This window comes from Bombyx mandarina, chromosome 04 (assembly GCF_030267445.1).
Source record: "Bombyx mandarina strain Sakado chromosome 04, ASM3026744v2".
Taxonomy (NCBI): Eukaryota; Metazoa; Arthropoda; class Insecta; order Lepidoptera; family Bombycidae; genus Bombyx; species Bombyx mandarina.
Genome location: NC_143211.1, coordinates 15761327 through 15782534, shown reverse-complemented (window position 1 = coordinate 15782534; position 21208 = coordinate 15761327). Strand labels below are relative to the sequence as shown.

Genomic DNA, 21208 nt, shown 5'->3' with positions numbered 1-21208 from the left:
TATAACATGTTCCTAAAGGATCTCTTCAATGTATCGCACTGCTGTTAGACGACCTTCAACAACTACCAACTCTGTGCGTGTGTCTGAAGAGATACCTCCCCAAACCATAACGGACCCACCGTAGAAACTGACGGTTTGCCTGGTAGTGATTGGCAGAAACCTCTCCCCATGACTTCTCCACACACGTTCGCGTCCGTCTGGAGCTCTTAAGGCTACTCGGCATTCGTCAGTCCACTGAACTTTACTCCACTGCTCGTGAGACCACTGCGCGTGTTCACGAGCGAACCGTAGTCGAGCTACGCGATGGTGTCGGAGCAATTCTGGACCACGAGCTGGTCTTCGAACACGTAGATTTCGTTCCTCCATTCTCCTTCTTATTGTTCGCTCACTTATGTTGATCCCTCTTGAAATTTGTAGCCGCTGCCGAATTTCGACTGCAGTAAGGAACCGATTTCACAAAATTGCGAGAGTGATAAATCGGTCATCTCGCACTGATGTATACCTAATACCACCACTACCTGGTCTCCTTGTGTATAGACCGGTCTGGTCGTACCTTGTTACGGCGTACCTGAGAGTTGTACGCGGTACATTTAAAGTTTCAGCAATTTCTCGCTGCGTTCGCCCCTGATTTCGAAGTAACACAGCCTGAACAACTTGAGCAGGTGTTAGGGGCATTGTTTTCCAATTCTAGAAGCATAAATTACTACCGAATAAGAAAAAAATTAAACATTAAAGATTAAATGCAAGACTATTGGAATATCGAATTTTAACTGACCCGTCTTTTGTGCCTTTCACTAACGAACTAACGTCAAGTGTCACAGAAATGAAACAAATGGACATTTTTAAGTGCTTACTCTCAAAATTAACAAAAAAAATGGTTATGATAAAGTGCCACTTGAAATTCTCATACGCGATACAAAATCGCCTGTTATCGGTCTGCTTAGGTTTGGGCCATATTCCGTGCCGCTGACTGTTTATGAAGACAGCGTCAGAACGCTTCGAGAAAGCGGCGCAATACGAAAACTATCAAATCGTGGTTGCTTGAAATTATATACCCGAACCAGACGACAGGGAAATACTAACGATAAGCTCGGCAATACTTGGCATTTTGGAACCATTCTCAGTACCTACTTTTAAGCATTCTAAGTATCAGTCGCGGTTCTTGTCGAACTCGTTGAATGCGAAAGAGTTCGACTTGCTATTTAACCCACAGCTTCAACCTTAATATACTAACGCATGTTAGCAAGTTTTCTCAGGCTCAGACCCGTAAAATTGCCACGTATCATATCAAGACGCAGAATAACCCTCGAGGTTACCGTACCGGTAATTAAGTAGACAAATTCACCAAAAACGCTAAATTGTGTTTTCCACAATCTGTTATTTATTTGACTTATTCGTCTTATTCAACGAGTTCTCAGATTAAGCACTGATGGCGTTGTAGACAATATGTTAGTACGTGGTAAATATAAAAAATATATTTTAGCATTAGGTAGGTACATCAAAAGATTCCTAGATGGATATACTATTTTCAAAGGCATTATTGCTAAAAAATATTTGATCGCGCAATTCACTGACTTTGACATAGGCCAACTTCTAACTTGACACTCGAAAATTATTGGTAGGTAAATGGAAAGTTGAAATCGCTTGAAGTTGATGGATCGGATATAGATGGCGCAGTTCCACCCATTCCAAAGGAAACTATGGAAGTTTTTCTTTATAATTCGACTGTTTGTAGATTATGTGGTGAAGAAAATGATAACGGCACCGTGTTATATGTACTTGAAGATAATAATACAAGCTTGAGTGAAATTGTTAACACGTATTTACCGATAAAGGTAATTGCATTTACTCTTAAATTGTATTGACCTAGTGTCAAAGTAAAATAGCTGACCTTCGATTTAGCTACTATAATAAAAGTGTACAAAAATTTATGAACATTTTAAACTCGAAAGTATTTTTAAAAAACTTTAACATTTATTCGATTTAATTTGCAAATAGTTTTCATCCATTGACGGCGAATGATCATCTTGATGAATGTTATGGCGAACAACAACTAATCCACATTGTCTCACAAAATGAAGTCGCGCCAGATTTAATTTAAGTGAAAATCGAAAATAAAATGTATTTTGTTGTTTTAATATAGGTGTCCGATGATGGTCAACTACCACGTACAATTTGTCCTGGATGCACTATACAGCTGGAAGCCACCGTAGAATTCTTGAATCTGATTATAAAAGGACAGGTAATAAAATGAAATAAAAAATTTACACTGAAAACTAAAAAAAACTTTAACAATTAACAATAATATGGGCAGTTCTTTAACATTCTTATGTTCTGCGTGTATGGGAGAGGAACCTGTTTTCGACAAGAAGGGGTTTGTTGCTCAAATAACTAATCTCAACAGTTTTTATTCCCTTTGAACTGCAAAAATTTAGATCTTGTTAATCATTTAAATCACATTTTATGTTTGAATGCACTCAGAAAATGTTTTCCAATGTCAACTAGGTTATTATAATTTCAGAAAACACTTCGAGAACTGCATCAAAGAGAGATTGAATATAAGAAATCAACTCTCAAGTCTACAGAAGAAGTTATAACTGAGGATATTGTGTATGAAGGTAATTTACTTCACTTTTAATTCCATCCAATTTCATATTTCTTCTTTTTACTTTATTAAACTAGGTGCTATCAATCCAGTATTGGTCAAGCTTACAATTTCATATCTGAATACTATTGTATCTATGATGATGTTTGTTTTGTTTTATTTATTCTATGGACAGGTGAATGAGCTCAAAGTCTACCTAGTATTAAGTGATTACTGAACCCTATAGAATAGACGTTCACATCATATGTGAATGCCACTACCCACATGTGACTTATGCCCTGAAAAAACAATAGTCATGGTAGTATGAGTCTTAGTTGTTATCTTTTGTTTTCCTTGTCAAATACATATTATTGAAACATTTTTCTATTCAAGGAGTAAGTGAATTTGGTAGATAGTGTTAAATTATTACATTATTTATGAATGCTGCCTAACATTGTTGAATCTTTATGAGATTGATATGTTTAGTGATTTTTAAGGCTGTAATCGATCAAAAAAAACAAAGGGAAAATTCCAAAAAAAGCAAAGCTTCAGAATATCATTGTCAGTGAAAAATTTTTTTGATTATATTTTAGAATGTCAATAACAAATACAAATTACTTCTCATCATAATGATATAATCCAATTCTTCACGAAGCATTTCATACGATTTAGGTAAATCAACTACTAAAATTAGTCAACCACCAAATCATTAGTATGATAACTTGAGGACACTAATATTTTTTTATAAATATTTAATAAACATATATTATATTTATCATAGTAGTACGAACTTATAGGTGTCAAATATATTTGTACTGTTCTATCTTAATTACTTCATGGGTGTAGTGGTTAGTGATCTTGACTACTATAGGTAGGTTCAGGTATAGGTAGGATTTACTGGTTGTAGGACGTCTTGTGAGTCCGCACAGAAGGCTACCATCACCCTGCCTATTTCCGCAATGAAGCAGTAATGTGTTGCGGTTTGAAGGGTGGGGCAGCTGTTGTACTGTAAAACGGAGACATTAAAACTGTTATCTCAAGGTAGTAGTGACATTTACATTGTACATGTCTATGGGCTCGGGTAACCACTTAACATCAAGTGGGCCATGAGCTCGTCCACCCACCTAAGCAAAACAAATAAAAAAGGGTAAGGGTCTTTGTTAAAACTATTTAACCTTAAGGGTTAGAGTGTAATTTTTCCTGTTTTCTATACTTGTGAAATAAAGCTTAAAGGAGAAACTTACCTAGCTTGAATGAAATATAATCGGTATCATATTAAGTGGTAGGCAGCGGCTTGGCTCTGCTCCTGGCATTGCTGAAGTCCATGGGCGACGGTAACCACTCACCATCAGGTGGGCCGTGTGCTCGTCTGCCTACAAAGGCAATAAAAAAAAATATATATATATAATCCTAGTGTTAATCTTCATAATTTAAGACGCATATATTTTTCATTACTTAGTAAACACAACAGATGGGGTCTACCAAGATGATCACATAGTAGCTCTTCAAGTGGCAGGCCTGGAGAAGCCAAAGCGTAAACGTGGCCGTCCACCGAAAAAGCAGAAAACACCTGAAGAATTGATCCAAGAAGCTGCAGCAAGAGAAGAGCAACTGAAAGCTAAGAAGCGAAATGAAAAGGAGGAGGAACTTAATGGTAAAAGAAGGAGAAAGACCCCCACTCGTTTTAAGGAAGTTGTGCAGGTACGTTGTATTATTTATTGTTGTTTGAAGTCATGATTCACACTGGTTTTATGGTGTGTTGTGAATATGGCTAAGTATCTTACTGTCCCCATAAAGCAGCCATTTATCGGGTTTGAATTGATATTACAAACACGAACTGTTCCCATAACTAGTGGTCCCCCAGTAGTCGATATTCGACTATAATTATTAATTTAAATTATAAGTTTGAACATTATTATGGTTCTATTGTCAAAAACCTTACATACTTCTATAACCACATATCGCCAAGGCTACACTATAGACAAATAATATTAAAGACAAACAATATTAATCTTATCTCAATTTGACCACAGACTTTAACAATAAACAAAAGAGTATATATGAGTGTGTGTATGTGTCAAATACACCCACTACTGCAATGTTTTATTTATTGATTTTAATGTATTTTTATGCATAATTTTAAAAAGATATTAACATTCTGCACTCCTCTATATTTTCTATAAGTTTGGGAAATTTCATACTCCTCTGTCCGCGCACTTTTCGTAAAAAGGGGTACGAAAGTTTTTGCTTCACGTATTAATATATAGATACTAGACTGTTATATTCCACCTTTTTGGTAGTTCATGACATTAATTTACTTTTTTAAAAACAAATTTTGTTTTAATTTGAATAGGGTAAGGAACTAGAAAAAATTTTCAAAGAGGAAGGTGTCATAGATGATGAATTGGATGGAGATATAAAGAGTGAAGTAGTCATGGACTCTAAGACTACTTCTCAAGAAGAAGAAGTGATCGGACATAGAGAGGACTCCGGTGAACTAGTTGTCGTTGTGAAAGGCAAGGGACGTGGTAGACCTAAAGGTGAGAATCATTCCTTAGAATAACTAGCTGACCCGATAGACTTCGTAGTGCCTCAATCGATAAATAAAAGACTTAAACTTTTGTATTAAATAAACTTAAAACAAACAAAAGGAATCCGTCCAAAGGAGGACACATCAAACGAAAACCAAAAATGTTATTTTTATTTAATTCTGAGCATTTTCATATTTATCTACCTTTTAAACCTTCTCTGGTCTTCCACAAATAATTCAAGACCGAAATTAGCCAAATCGGTCCAGCCGTTCTCGTGTTTTAGCGAGACTAATGAACAGCAATTCATTTTTATAGATACAATACTGAAAAATATGTAGATTTTTCTTATTCATCCAGTTTAGTGAATTTAAGGATATTTATTACACAGAATATATGAGTCGTCTATTATCAAAGGTGGCAATCTGTGCATTTGGACAAAAAAATGTTATTGATATGTCAATACAGATTGATTTGAATATAATCGTCTCCTTCAAAGAATGCGGTTCAAAACCTGCATTAAATAAAGGTTAATAGTTAACCTGTTATTTATCTAAGATGTCGTTCCGAAGAGTTTTGTGACTGCCAATGGAATACAAAGTCATTAATTCGTTTTTCTGATTTACCAATATTGTTCAAAAGTCAGATTGCCGGCTTTGATAATAGACGACTCATATAAAGAAGCAAAAAAATAGGGGTGTGGCTGTGTTATACGGCCGTTTGTTGTACGTGAATACGTCTCGTAACGGGTAATACAGCCCGATGTCGATACAGAAGCGATTTCATCATCCATCTGCGTAATTTCAACCCTCCCAGCTGCAGATGTACTGGCACCGTCGTTGATCCGCTCGGCCGCGTTCATTACTTTACGTTGCCGGCACTGCTTGACTCGATCATATGGTGTTTTATTGGTACCATTCGATTGCTGTTGAGATGCCCTTTACAACCGTATACGATCTCTGTATTTCGATTTGGCTTTTAGACGCGTATAGGCCGACATTATATTTTATTTATTTATTTTAACACCTTATTATATTCACAGTTACAATTTTACACTAATGTTATATATATAATCGATAGATTTTGACGAGAGCTGACGATTGAAACTTGAATGAACGTCGTAACTTCACCGAGTCGAAAGTTATACTAAATGGAAATCTCTATACGCAGCAAAATGACCTTCAAAATGGCGGGGCTGCCCCCTCCCCCGCGCGCGATGTGTTACAGTCCTTACTTAGCGTAATAAATTCTTTGATTCTTTAGCTATCCAGTGGTGTAACTGAAATTTGGATGGAGATGATAGATATGTAGCTACAACACTAAACTGTATCCCCCGATTTAGTTATCATTCGTTTTTTTGGATTGCATCCCTATGGAAGTAATTTTAAAGACGTATTCACGTCAAAAATACTTTGTGTGTAATGCTTATTACATTAGAGAAACTTATACCAAATGAGTGTATAGATTGTACATTTTCACAAGGAATCATATTTCCATATTACTAAAATCACACGAATTTACAATGCATAATAACATTGTAGAAGTTATTTCAAAAATACTACTAATTTTATTATTATAGCTGTGAAGCAGTGACTTTATGGTTTAACAGTAAAGCTGCTATGCTATACAATCCAATTCGCTCTGAAGTATAAGATAGCCCTATTATCATCATTTGTAAAATAAAATGTCTTCACTAATCAATCATCAAGTAGGTAAAAGATTTTTTTTTGTTGCTTAGATGGGTGGACGATCTCACAGCCCACCTGGTGTTACGTGGTTACTGGAGCCCATAGACATCTACAACGTGAATGCGCCACCTGTCTTGAGATATAAGTTCTAAGATCCCAGTATAGTTACAACGGCTGCCCCATCCTTCAGACCGAAACGCATTACTGCTTCACGGCAGAAATAGGCAGGGCGGTGGCACCTACCCGTGCGGACCTCACAAGTAGTCCTACCACCGGTGATTACGCAAATTATAGTTTTGCGGATTTGATTTTGATTACACGATGTTATTCCTTCACCGTGGAAGTCAATCGTGAAGTAAGCTCATGTGGTGACGTGTCGGTTTGGTCGCGCCAGGTCGGCTCCGGCCCAAGCAGGAGCAGTGCGCCATCTGCGGCGCGTCGTACTCGTGCGTGGGGCGCTACATGTCGCACGTGGCGGCGCACGGGCCCGTGCTGTACCAGTGCGCCGCCTGCCTGCTGGCGCTGCCCAACCGCCTCACCTTCACGCAGCACCAGCGCGACCACGCGCACGCCGGACAGCGCGTCATCCCCTGCACCGCGCGACAACTGGTAACTGCCTCCCACCGGCCGCCTCTGGGCCTGCGAACTTAACCTTGCTGTGATGATGTGAATCATAGAGGGCGTAAGGGAACTGTTTTCAAAATGGAACGAGAGCAGTAAAGTACTGTAACCAAACGATTTTGCCTATGTTACGCAATATATTTTTAAACGTAAAGGGGAATGCCCACTCTCCATATTATGCTGGGCCCAAAAATGGACTGCTTCAAATTCTTAAATGTATTGGATATCTAAAAAATATATTGAAATTGACGCCACTATTATAAAAATAAAATAAAAAATCGTTTTGAGGTTAATTTTCTATATAAATAAGTGAAACGTTATTGATCGGTATCCATAATCGAATGTAGCTGTGATCCTCAACTCCTGAGCCAAAGTCGTCGTTGAAGGGAGGATAAAATCCATAAAAAAAGGCAGTAAAATAAATCGAAGAAAAATGAAAACATTTTGAACGTAAGCACAAGCGGCAAGCGAAGTGTCAGTCAGTCAAATTAAATTCAGTGTTATCAGTATATTATAATATAATTACATTAAATCGATTTATTGATAATTTTTTTAGAATAACCGATAATTGATTTATTTTTCTTAATCTTTTTTTTTTACGAGTTCACAATATATTTTATTTTTTGGTTTTTGTTGTATTCAAATAACAACAATAAAATAACAAAGTAACCAAACAACCACTAAAGTCCAACGAGTATGGCTTTGATGTTATTTTATGTGCTTATAATCGATTAAAATCTATTGATTAAAGATAATACTTAAAATGTTTTGTTTATTTAATAAATAAAATATATACTTAATACATTAAAGGCTTTGATGCTGGCAATATTTTTCCCGCAAAAATCAAAAAACTTGTTTTTTCAATAGAGTTACTTTTTTTTAACCACTTATGGTAAACTGTAGTGGCGCTCATGTGGAAGAAAGTAAATGCATATTTATTTATTCCAAAATTAATGCACTGAGTATTTTTTCTCTAATCTATTGTCCACTTTGGGCCTGAAATGGGCATTCCCCTTTCACATTTATAATTTTTGTCAGTTTGTCAATGTTTTGTATTGATGATCACTTTATTGGTGCAACTTAATAAATAAATAAATAAATAACTTTCAGGCCGAAGCTCAAGAAAAATTGGAGTCTTCAAATCAAATGGGAATCGTATCGATTGAAAACATCGCGAAAGACACTGCAGCATCTGCTGATGCGCTGCCGGACCTCGACCCGCAGCCACCGGGCACCACCACGGGGCAGGCAGAGATTGTGAATGACAACGTACCGAAAACGGAACCGGTCGATCCGCTCGGCGCCGATGCCACTGAGGACCAAGACACTAATGGTTCTTTTTTATTTTTTTTATTGCTTAGATGTGTGGACGAGCTCACAGCCCACCTGATGTTAAGTGGTTACTGGAGCCCATAGACATCTACAACGTAAAGGCGCCACCCACCTTGAGATATAAGTTTTAAGGTCTCAGTATAGTTACAACGGCTGCCAAACTCTTCAAACCGAAACGCATTAGTCTTCACGGTAGAAATAGGCGGGGCGGTGGTACCTACCCGTGCGGACTCACAAGAGGTCCTACCACCACCAGTACCACCAGTAATATTATTATAATTTTTTTATATTATTATAAAAGTATTCAATCTATTTTCGAAATTTAAATAGAAGAATGATTTGGTCAGCTGGTTACAATATAATTTTTTTAATAACTCTGTAAATTTTTTCGCTTCGTTGCTATCAATTTATGACGAGAGTATTCCTAACGTGGAACATAAACGTTGGCACAAATTATTTATATAACCAGAGATTTTGGATAAAATCTTAGTGGTCAGCCGACTTAACCTAATAGGTGTATGGCTCTAATAAAGAAATGAAAAAAAAAATCTTAGTGGTCTGTATCCACACAAAATTTTTCAATAAAACTACAAACAAACTTCTACTAGATTCTAGATTCAACTCCTATCCCAAAAATAAAGACATTTCTCTAGGAACTCATACTAGAATAACTCAGTGTGAGACATGCTATTTTCTGAACCAGACATGGCTAGCGTCATATAGAATGTAACCAATTTTTTATTTCTTCAGAAAACAAAGAGACAGTGCTCAAGACTGATGAAGATGAAAGCACTGACATGGTACAGTTCAATTCAAAAGGGAAACCGAAACTCAAGTGTAACCACTGCGACAAGCTTTTCAGTAGCAAACAAAGCAAGTCAGTTCATATAAAGGTGAATAAAATTACAGTAATTTAATTATCTTAAACTTACGAGGGTTTTGTTCGGAATACTTTGTTTATTATTCAAAACACCTGTTTATGTTTTGTCCATTGTAATATCCCCATCATTCTTACAAACTCCCTTAATTACCCTTTAGTTCAATTTTAGTGTCCTAGATAGGTACGTTAGACATTCACAAAGTCCAAGGAATATTTCGATCTTAATTTAAGCTGAACATAATATTTAGCAATATTCAATTTAATTTAGTCAATAAACAAATTAAGTATTTATAGAATAGAGGGAATATAGAAGGGAGGTTATTGATAAAAAAATACCAGCTTTTTTTTTATTGGTTAGATGGGTAGACGAGCTCACAGCCCACCTGGTGTTAAGTGGTTACTGGAGCCCATAGACATCTACAACGTAAATGCGCCACCCACCTTGAAATATAAGTTCTAAGGTCTCAGTATAGTTACAACGGTTGCCCTACCCTTCAAACCGAAACGCATTACTGCTTCGCGGCAGAAATAGGCGGGGTGGTGGTACCTACCCGTGCGGACTCACAAGAGGTCCTACTACCAATAATTACGCAAATTATAGTTTTGCGAGTAATGTACAAACTTATAATTTTAATTAATTATAGTCGAATTTCGACTACCAAGGAACCACTAGTCATTCATAATAACCCAGTCTATGTGCACCGCTCTACAAATGCTTTATATCTGGCAGCAATGTATGGCTGTGACGGGTGTGTGTGACGCAGGCGGTGCACCGCGGCGAGCGCGCGCACGCGTGCGGCGAGTGCGGCGCGCGGTTCGCCTACCCGCGCTCGCTGGCGCTGCACGCCGCCACGCACCGCCGACACTCCGCCGCGCGGTACGCCTGCGACCTCTGCGGGAAGGTACCTCTAACTATACGACTGCTTAAACATTACCGCGTATCGTAACGCAAAATCTAGATCTCGACTAGATACTGAGATATCTATATATTCATTATTACGTGAAGCAAAAACTTTGTACCCCTTTTTACGAAAATTGCGCGGACGGAGGAGTATGAAATTACCCACACTTATAAAGAATATAGAGTAGGAGTGCAGAATGTTCATATTTTTTTAAAATAATGCATAAAAGATACATTAAATAAATAAAGAAAACATTACACACATTGCCATGTATTTGACACACACACACATGTTTATGTATACTCTTTGTTTATTGTCTTTAAACTTTAGTTTATCAAAAACTGTGGTCAAATTGAAAATAGGTTAATATTGTTTATCTTTAATATTATTTGTCTATAGTGTAGTCTTAGCGAAATCTGTGATTATAGGGGTATAATAGTCTTTAACAATATATCCATACCATATAACATAATATTCAAACTTATAATTTCAATTAATTATAGTCGAATTTCGACTATTGCAGGACTACTAGTTTGTATAATTATTATGTTACGGTAAAAGTACATATTGCGGCAAAAGTACACATTTTCCGGTAAATGTGCACATTTGCCTCCTCGTTTGGGGCAATTTGCATTCAACTAACATTTACAATTTCATAGAAGGGAAATGTACATTGAGTTCACAATGACCGTGTCGTTTTGGTAAATGTGAGCATGGCAGACAAAATACACGAAATCGCAAGTGCTAGTAATGCGCGCCACTACAGCCTAACATAACCTAACCTACGACATATTATAGTCCAAGAACTTAGGGGATGATTGGCCCCTTGGATCGGTCTGTCTTTTTGTAAGATGTTTTAAAATAGTTGTCTGGTGGACATGTATAAAAATCAGCTTTCAGAATTGACGTGTTTTATGTACCTTGAGTACCTGATTCCTGAAAATTGGCCGTCTAAGCAAAGTAGGAGGTAGGCATGCGTTCTTAGTACATACTACCACTACGCAATCGGCCACAATTCGTTCGTCATAAAATACGTGACGTCTGGGGGGCCTGGGATCTTACTCTATTATATAATATGCAAAGAAAAGTATGTTTTGTTTGTCATTTACATTTTTTAATTGAAATAATTTTCGTTATTAAAGCCTTTTGTATTATTTTTATTTATAATAAATAAATATTTTTTTACTGCAACAACATTATTAATTTATTTGTATTGCAACTTTTCTTAAAACATGAAGTTAAGAGTATACATTTACCAAAACGTGAAGGCAAGAGTACACATTTGCCGGGAAATGTACATATATATTATATTCAGTTCACATACACCTCACTTTTTAGCAAATATCCACATTTACCGGTAAAAGTGCACATTTCCCAAGACTGTACATTTACTGTAACATATATAAAGTCAACAAATGTGCTATTAGGTTCTGAACCATCCGTCGTCGGTGGTGTACCACAAGGAGTCGGAACACGCCGGTCAACGCTACGTCTGCAGCAAGTGTGGGAAGAATTTCAAACATAAACAATTGCTTCAGAGACACCAGCTCGTCCATACGCAAAACAGACCGTTTATTTGTAAGGTCAGTCGTCTTTATGTCATTATTATATTAATTTACACCTACGTCCATTCAAAATTTATACCATTACTGAGTAAACAACAATATTGGTAAACAAAAAATAAGATCCACATTGTTATTCATATTTTTAAGATATAAACTCTTTAAGTACGAAAAGCAAAAATAACAAAATCAAATTAGTCATGACTTTATTAATACCATGTTTTATAATATGTTTTTGAAACCTAAATAATAGTAGTATGTATAATGGCATAATTACGAATTTAATATTTAAATATTCTTGTCATATTGAGTTAATATTGAGGACACAGAAATGTTGCTCCAGACTTTTATTCAATTTATTTAAGATATACATAGGTAATGAGATGGTTTTTTTCATGCGTTTGTAATGAATAAAAAAATAAGACTGGAAATATTAAATTTAATTAATTAATACAATATTGAATGACATATTATATTTCAGGTTTGCAACACTGCGTTCAAAACGAAAGCCAACCTAGTCAACCATCAGATACTTCACACCGGCGTCAAGAAATATGCCTGCGAGATTTGTAAACAGAAATTTGCTCACAAGACGAGTCTTACGCTGCATCTCAGGCGACACACTGGTGCGTTGCTTATGGGTTTAGATAGATATTTCAAGGACTCTCCCCTGTCAACATCTAACAGCAGACATTCAGAGAATAGTAATGTGACACAGAGAGGTCATGGCCTTCCTCACTGCCTGACTATAGAATTTAACATCATGGTCATTTTGTGAATTATTTGGATCTTAATTTAATATCTATTTGATAAAGTAATAACGTCAAGATAGTGTTGTTAGGTCGTAAACTTCCCCAATAGCTAACAATGTTGCAAGAATACATACATCAGTAACTGATTTAATTCAACACCCACGATACGAAAGCACTTTAGCAAAGTTCTCACAGACTAACCTTGACTTTACATTTAAATGTAGTCAATTATATATATATATCGTTATGGTCTTGTACTCTAGGCTGACCTATGCCCCAAATCATAACACATGAGTACTCCAATGAAGAAATATATCGGTACAGTAGCATAAACCTAAGATTGCACTACAGCCTAACTTTAATTTATTTTACAAGTGTAACTTTATTAAATGATGAAAAAATATGTCCTATTGATATGTCATATATGAGTCGACTATTATCAAAGCCGGCAATGTAACTTTTGGACAATTATTGGTAAATGAGAAAAACGAATTATTGACTTTGTATTCCATTGGCAGTCACAAAACTCTTCTGAACGACATCTTAGATAAATAACAGGTTAAGTATTAACCTTTATTTAATGCAGGTTTTGAACTGTATTCTTTGAAGAAGACGATTATATTCAAATCAATCTGTATTGACATATCAATAACATTTTTTTTGTCCAAATGCACAGATTGCCACCTTTGATAATAGATTCATATGTTCTAAGGTATAATCGTATTATTTTGATACAAGTACACAAGAGGTCTTATTTATGAGTCCTCAGACACTTCTGTTTATCCTATTCATGATGCGTTTTTTATTTTGAACCTAACCTAATAATTATTTTGAATAATATTGCACTATCAGGTCTGAAACCGTTCACTTGCAACACATGCGGCAAAAGTTTCACCCAGAAGGGCAACCTGTCGGAACACGAGCGCATCCACACCGGAGAGAAGCCCTTCAAGTGCGCCCTCTGCCCGAGGAGGTTCACCACGTCCTCACAGCACAGACTCCACGTCCAGAGACATAACGCAGGGACGCCATTTGCTTGTTCTTCATGTCCTAAACGGTATTTTTTTTAAATTAATTTAATTTAAAATTTTCGGAATATTTTAAGACAATTGTCAGTACTCCCACATTCACCAGAGCTTATGTTGTTGAAACTTTAATATTATTCTCAATGCATCACGACGCGCGTGGGCGCGGCCGGCACTGTACCCGCGTGTGTGCTCACTGCTAGGTTCGTGTCGGGCGCGAGCCGGGCGGCGCACGAGCGTCGCATGGCGGGCGGCGCGGCGCACTCGTGCCCGCACTGCGAGCGCACGTTCTGCGAGCGGTGGGCGCTCACCAAGCACATGCGGCGGCACACCGGGGAGCGACCCTTCCGCTGCCACCACTGTCCCAGGGCCTTCGCCGACGCCTCCAACCTCAACAAGCACAGAAAGGTAATTCATTACGTATGAAACATTTTTCGTATCGTATCGTATGTAGTAGTGTTGTGTGTATGTGGTATTGTCTAACCTCCCTGACTTTTAAGTCATTGCTAAATTTATATCGAAAATATATATTTAAAAACTGATTTTGTTTACATTGACATATATTTAAGTATATAAAAACAATACAATTAAAATTCCATCAATTTTAAATGCGCTTAAATGATTGAATCGTTTACAAGCCGGAACAATTATCAAAGATTGCTGCTACATATCAAATTTGAGAAAAGTAGTTCCGAAAAGAATATAATAATTATTATAATTGAAATATTTTCCAGCACGTGCACAAGCAAATAAGTTTGCTGACGAGCGCGAACCAGCCCGTAGAGGTACAGCAGCGCGAGGAGCAGGAGCGCGTGGTGTACGTGGCCTACGACGTGGACGACGCCGACTCGCCCTCCTTCCACATACTGGACCCAGAGCAGGTAGTTGTCTTCTAATCTAATTAAAATTTAGCTAATGTACCGAGAATTACTTATTTTTTACTGGTAATAGGACCTCTTGTGAGTCCGCACGGGTAGGTACCACCACCTCCTGCCATGAAGCAGTAATGCGTTTCGGTTTGAAGGGTGGGGCAGCCGTTGTAACTACTGAGACCTTAAAACTTATACCTTGAGGTGGGTGGCGCATTTACGTCGTAGATGTCTATGGGCTCCAGTAACCACTTAACACCAGGTGGGCTGTGAGCTGGTCCACCCATCTAAGCAATAAAATAAAAAAGATGCAGGACACGACAATAACTATTGCACATCGATCTTTGGAAAGAGACAATCGGCTAATTTCGGCTTTATAGAGCGCTATCTCTTTCGCACGTTGAAACCGTTGTTACGTGACAGGACTGATCAAAACAATTTTATTGTTTTTTTTAATTATTATTTATTTATGATTGTGTGCAGGCAGAGAGTCTGGACGAGAGCAAAGTGGTGTCGACGCTGTACTCCGAGGAGTCGCTGCTGACGTCACGCGCCGACCCCGTGCCGGTCTGTGCCTCCTACTGTCGCTTTCTTACTACTCGGATACTGTAATGATCCTTTGCTCTGACGGCTCTAGGAAAGACCGATGATGTCTTCTTCTTCTATCTTCTATCTTTTTCTTCTAAATATATAAAAATGAATTGCTGTTCGTTAGTCTCGCTAAAACTCGACAACGGCTGGACCGATGTGGCTAATTTTGGTCTTGAATTATTTGTGGAAGTCCAGAGAAGGTTCAAAAGGTAGATAAATATGAAAATGTTCAGAATAAAATAAAAATATTTTTTTTTCTTTCCTCTGATATGTCCCCCGTCGGACGGATTCCTTTTGTTTGTTTTAAGTTTATTTTATACAAAAGTTTAGGTATTTTATTTATCAATTGAGGCACTACGAAGTCTGCCGGGTCAACTAGTATAAAATAAAAGAGTGGACTGTAACACGATAGATATAATATTTGTTTAATTTAATAAAAGGAGTAAGTAAAAAGCGACGCAGCGCACGGTGTAGAACCGCGACTCCGCGTCGCGCGATCTTCAATGTCCGTGCATCGACGCATTTCATTTATATACCAACAAAATTTAATTACTTTTTAGAGAAGGTATTCATTATAGGTGTCAGATATTCAAGGTGGGTAGCGCATTTACGTTGTCTATGGGCTCCAGTAACCACTTAACACCAGGTGGGCTGTGAGCTCGTCCACCCATCTAAACAATAAGAAGAAAAAAATCCTATTTATATAGAGGTGTCACACAAAATTAAAAATTATGTGACACTAGGGTTCAACGGTTGTAGTCGCGCAATGTGAGTTGGTTGACCCTATATGCTTTGTATGGCTTAAAATATACTTCTATAAGTATAGTAACCGGCAAACATCTTGAGCAAATGACCTTGACTGCGCAGAACCGAATTTTAGATCACTTTGGTGGTGAGGGTGAGGCGCGACGGCAGGGGACATCGTATCGAGCGCGTTATTGGTAGATCAGTGGAACCTTGCGTCCCGCACCGCGCCCTCGTTCCGCTTGCTCCTAAAAGTACGCTTGCGTACAGTGAAAAGTCTATCGTTATTAATCGTTATTATTTGTTATAATTGCTTGTTGACTTTGTTGCCATTGCTATTTGTTGAGTGTTTGTTGATTTTTTATAAAACATACACTATGCCGCGACAAACTGGTGTAGTATTCAAAAGAAAGGGTAGAAAAATTGTGTACGACGTATATTGCTTCATTATAAAACAGGGGAAGAATGACATGGAAAAATTAAAACAGACTTCGGAAGTAACAAAACCATCCGTGAGTACTGTTAGATGCATTATTAAGGAAGCTAAAGGCTCTGGCTTGCTCGCCGTGTTTCGGACTCCGGGTAAGAAAAGATCAGGGAAGAAGAAAGTTACCGGAATGGATAGTTTCGTTCAATCTGTAATAAAAAGATGTAATCATAATAACTACATAACAAGCAGCGAAACTCCGTACCGTAGAAAGGCTTCGAAAATTTTAAAGAAGATATAAATTTTAATGGCTCGGAATGAAGCTTACGACGTATTATGAAAGAGCTAGGCTTTAGATGGAAAAAAAGAACAGAAAATAATCGGAAGCTGGTAATTGAAAAAAGTAACATTCGATTACTGCGAATCGAATATCTTCAAAAAATAATTAATTATAGACAAAAAAGAAGACCGAATCGACCGAGTTGTAAACTACACCGATGAGCCCTATGTCGACTAATCACGATGATAGCGACTCGGGTGATGAAAACAGTGATGATGATGATGGTCAAGATTATGATAACGAAAAAAAATATACAAATACCAGCTTCGCTTCAACTGAACCAAGACCTGGCAACAGCTCTAGTTTTGACTTAATAGAAGGAATATCTATTTTACCGCAAGATTAAATTATTACAATTATTAACCTACATTTTTTGTTGATGTTCTAATAAATAAAAAAATACATATGTTGATTTTAATAATTTAATTGCATTATGACGCAGAGTAAATAATGTTTTTGCACGTGAGTGTACCATGCGCGAACTTACCCCCACTACGTCAACAAATGCTCAAGAAGTTTGCCGGCTATTATACCAAAGTTTGATTTGGAAATTAATGTTAATTAAGCGAGTAAGAAATCTTTGAACTACAGTCACTAATTGGTTGTAGTCGATTTGAGTAATAAGTGCGTACCTAAACTGTGCTAAAGTACTGATACTCCTGAACTAGCACGGGTGCCAACATAATTATATAGTAATATTCATCTTTATCCCGTTTGTAATAAAGCTCATTATGAAATGTAACCGATAATTAGCGACAGTGACCAGTGTGCTTAATGCAAGTTTTTTAACGTTCTCGATAGCGCAATAGTTAACTCATATTTGTATGGAATGGGATCGTTTGCGTACGTTTGCCGCTAGGGGCGCTGTTCCAACTGCATACAAAATTGGCTTAACTTTTTTTTTCCCTACCTGTGCTGATAGCCTTGAGAGGCTATTTCAGCTTCACCCTAACGTTTGTAGGTGGTGAGCTCACGGGGCTCAAACCGGAGAGTTGCTAACACTGACCCTAGCAAGAGCAGTGCTTCGCAGAATCTACCACCGGATCGGAAACGCGACCCACTAAGAAGATCCGGCGAGAAACTCAGTGGGCTGTGTCTATGGGTTAATTCGCTCGTCGAGAAACTTAACTTTTACGCTATCGAGAACGTTAAGAAAGCCGCACTAAGCACACTGATCGGCTGTGCCCTACACCGTTAGTTCTTCGATAGCAATAACAAAGTAACAGTAGAGAAGCTGAGGCGGGCTCGTCGCCCACAACCAGGGCTACGCTGTGGCGAGAACTTATTGGGAATGTTTTGTTTTGCAGGTCACAGACGAGCAAGGCAACCCTCTACATTTCACCATGCAGGACGGCACGCGACTCGCCATCACCTCGTCTGACGGCAAAACTTTGCAGGTCAGTTAGTAAACTAGTTAATTAGTAACCGCAAGACTTTGAAAGTATGCTCGTCAAAAATTACAATATAAGCCAATAAACCACACATTTATCACCATATCTCCGAAATAATCGTGGCGACTTTAATTTTTACATGACTGAACAAACCTCGTCGTCAACGCTCTCTAAGTATAGGTTTTATGTAAACCTATCCAGAAATAATTTGTCATCTATCGTCGCATAGATAATACCGACGCATCAAATAAACACGGTTGTCATGGTAACTTTTGCTTTATAACGTTACTAGAGGTCCCCCAGTAGTCGAAATTCGACAATAATTACTTGGAATTGGAAGTTTGTACACTATTATGATTGTATTTTATACCTCTATAATCACAAATTTCGCCAAGACTACACTATAAAAAATATTAACAAAGACAAACGATATTAAATCTATTCTCAATTTGACAACAGACGCCAAGAACAAAAGTTTGACAATAAATAGTATGCATGCGTGTGTGCGTCAAATACATGGTATGTAGTGTGTGTAATGTTTTCTTTATTGATTTAATATATCTTTTATGCATTATTTTAAATAAATATTACCATTGTGCACTTCTTCTCTACATTCTCTATAAGTGTGGAAAATTTCATACTCCTCCGTCCGCGCAATTTTCGTAAAAAGGGATACAAAGTTTGTGCTTCACGTATTAATATATAGATATATTCCCGGTAGTAAACTATAAGGTTGCTACCGGAAATATATAACGCTTCATTCGTTCTGAAGAAAAGTCTCCTTTCACGTCGAAACAAAGCAAAATATCGACATGAACATTTTATCCCTAAAAAATTTACTCTCACGGAGACTACACCGACACTTTTCTTGAACACAGACACGGCTGAATATATTATTAAGAATATTTTATTACACAATCTTACCATTTGTTTATCTTAATTATATCTATGTGCCTATTTTAACATTATTCTTATTGTAATTATACCAGGTCGTCACCGAGGATGGCCAGACGATCCCAGTTGAGATTAACGGCTTTGCGGAAGATGAGGTATTGTAATAATCATCACTCAACATTACAATATCAAATGTGAAGTCGATATTTATATGAGCTTGTGATCGAGATACTAGTTTCGACACTATCGGTGATATTATATTGGACATTACTGGTGATACTATATTGAGCAATATTAGTGATATTATATTGGATAGACGCCACTACTCTGCCTATTTCTACTGTGCCAATAATGCGTTTAGGTTGGAAGGGGAGCAACCGTTGAACTGTAAAAATTGAGATTTAGAACTTGTGTCTCGAGATAGGCGGCGGCATGGATTTATTGATGTCTGAGCTCCGGTGACCATTCAGACCCCCCGCTCCACACGTCCACCGGGGATGGACTCGTTCACCAATGCAAACAATAATAATAAAAACTATGTTATGTTCCAGTTTAAATTTTTTTTATAGCCTTGATGGGTGTACGAACTCACGGCCCATCTGATGTTAAGTGGTAACCGCAGCCGCAGCGTAAGGTCTCAGTTTTAACAGTGCAACGGTTAATAATATAATCATCATTCATCATCATTCTCCTGCCCTTCTCCCAGTCACCTGGGGTCGGCGCAACATGTTTGCTCCTTCCATACTTTTCTATCATATACCATTCTTTCGCTCACTCCCCTCTTATACATATCGTCTTTCACGCAAATGGATGCATTTCTCCTTAGGTCTACCTCTTCCTCTATATCCTTCCACATTTATAATTAACACTCCCTTACCAACCTCGTTTTCATATCGTCTCATTACATGTCCATACCATTTCAAACGCGCACTTCTCAACATCTCTGTCACAGGTGCCACTTTCAGACTTCCTCTAACACATTCATTTCGTATTCTATCCATTCTCGTTACTCCGCACATCCAACGGAACATTCGCATCTCTGCTGCGTGCAATCGCCTTTCATCCGCCATCTTAGTGGCCCAACGGCTAATTATTATAATATAATATATTCCGTTGCGTGTCGGCAGGAGCTGCAGAGTCAGGACACGATCGTGCACCAGCTCGACCTGCACAAGTCGGTGGCCGCGGCCGAGCCCGTCACGCACTTCTTCACGATCGTCTAGCTTCGAACCACCGTGCGATTGTCGACGCTCCTTTAATAAATGCTCAGATCTCTTTATGATTAATAATATTATTTGTAACAAATTTAAAATATACGTTTATCGAAGTGATTGTTATCGAAAGATTTAAATGATTTAATTTTATCACAATGGGGGGTAGTTTCTAATTATTGAAAGTAAAATGTTCTCAAAGCTTAAAATTATTATAATAATAATAAGCCAGTATTACTGTGATTTTAAAAGAAATATACAATAATGTTTAAAATTGTGTTATTTTAATTATCGGAAAATTAGTGTTTCTTGTTTATGTTCATATGAAAGGCCATTCAGTCATCCTGTCGCTTAGTGTTGCGAAGCAGTAATGCATTCCGGTTTTGGTTTTGAAGCAGCCATAATGATTCTTCAATGCAGACTCAGGTCTAAGTCTTAGACCACATATTTCAGGTTGAATGACGACAATCACGTGCTGTTCATGTACTTCGATAACCACTTAATACCAGTTAAGCCATGAGCTCGCTCGAGTGCCCTTCGAATTCTCGATAAACCTATTCTCACGGATCGCACATAGCTAAGTAGGTCTACGGAGGAAATTCGGTTCTGTGTTGCGTATCAAGCATTCTATGGGGGCTTCGGAAGAATGTTCGAGATGATCCCGATGTATCTATTTTACCACCGAAGCAGACCGTTCATCAGGTAGTATGACTGAAAAAAATGTGTAATGGCAGCACAGTTTTGTTTTTATTGCTTAGATGGGTGGACGAGCTCACAGCCTACCTGGTGTTAAGTGGTTACTGGAGCCCATAGACATCTACGACGTAAATGCGCCACCCACCTTGAAATATGAGTTCTAAAGTCTCA

The 21208-nt window shown here is 37.7% G+C and overlaps 1 protein-coding gene across 1 annotated transcript; it reads left to right on the top strand.

Moving 5' to 3' along the window:
• The first annotated feature begins 1631 nt into the window (after positions 1 to 1631).
• Positions 1632 to 20615, top strand: LOC114247340 (uncharacterized). Its single transcript, XM_028180275.2, has 18 exons — positions 1632 to 1835; positions 2144 to 2242; positions 2522 to 2618; positions 4044 to 4285; positions 4938 to 5124; positions 7195 to 7409; positions 8532 to 8754; positions 9504 to 9646; positions 10398 to 10535; positions 11963 to 12118; positions 12579 to 12723; positions 13702 to 13906; positions 14078 to 14282; positions 14609 to 14755; positions 15227 to 15310; positions 18153 to 18242; positions 19226 to 19285; positions 20258 to 20615. The coding sequence occupies exons 1-18, from the start codon at positions 1701 to 1703 to the stop codon at positions 20351 to 20353; spliced, it is 2667 nt and encodes an 888-aa protein (XP_028036076.2). The 5' UTR covers positions 1632 to 1700; the 3' UTR covers positions 20354 to 20615.
• The last annotated feature ends 593 nt before the right edge of the window (positions 20616 to 21208 follow it).

Excerpts from the sequence above, each read along its gene's own strand:
- LOC114247340 (XM_028180275.2), top strand. The coding sequence starts at position 1,701 with ATGGAAGTTTTTCTTTATAATTCGACTGTTTGTAGATTATGTGGTGAA. Across the intron at positions 4,286-4,937 it reads GTTTTAAGGAAGTTGTGCAG|GGTAAGGAACTAGAAAAAAT; the intron begins GTACGTTGTATT and ends TAATTTGAATAG. Across the intron at positions 12,724-13,701 it reads GCATCTCAGGCGACACACTG|GTCTGAAACCGTTCACTTGC; the intron begins GTGCGTTGCTTA and ends TTGCACTATCAG.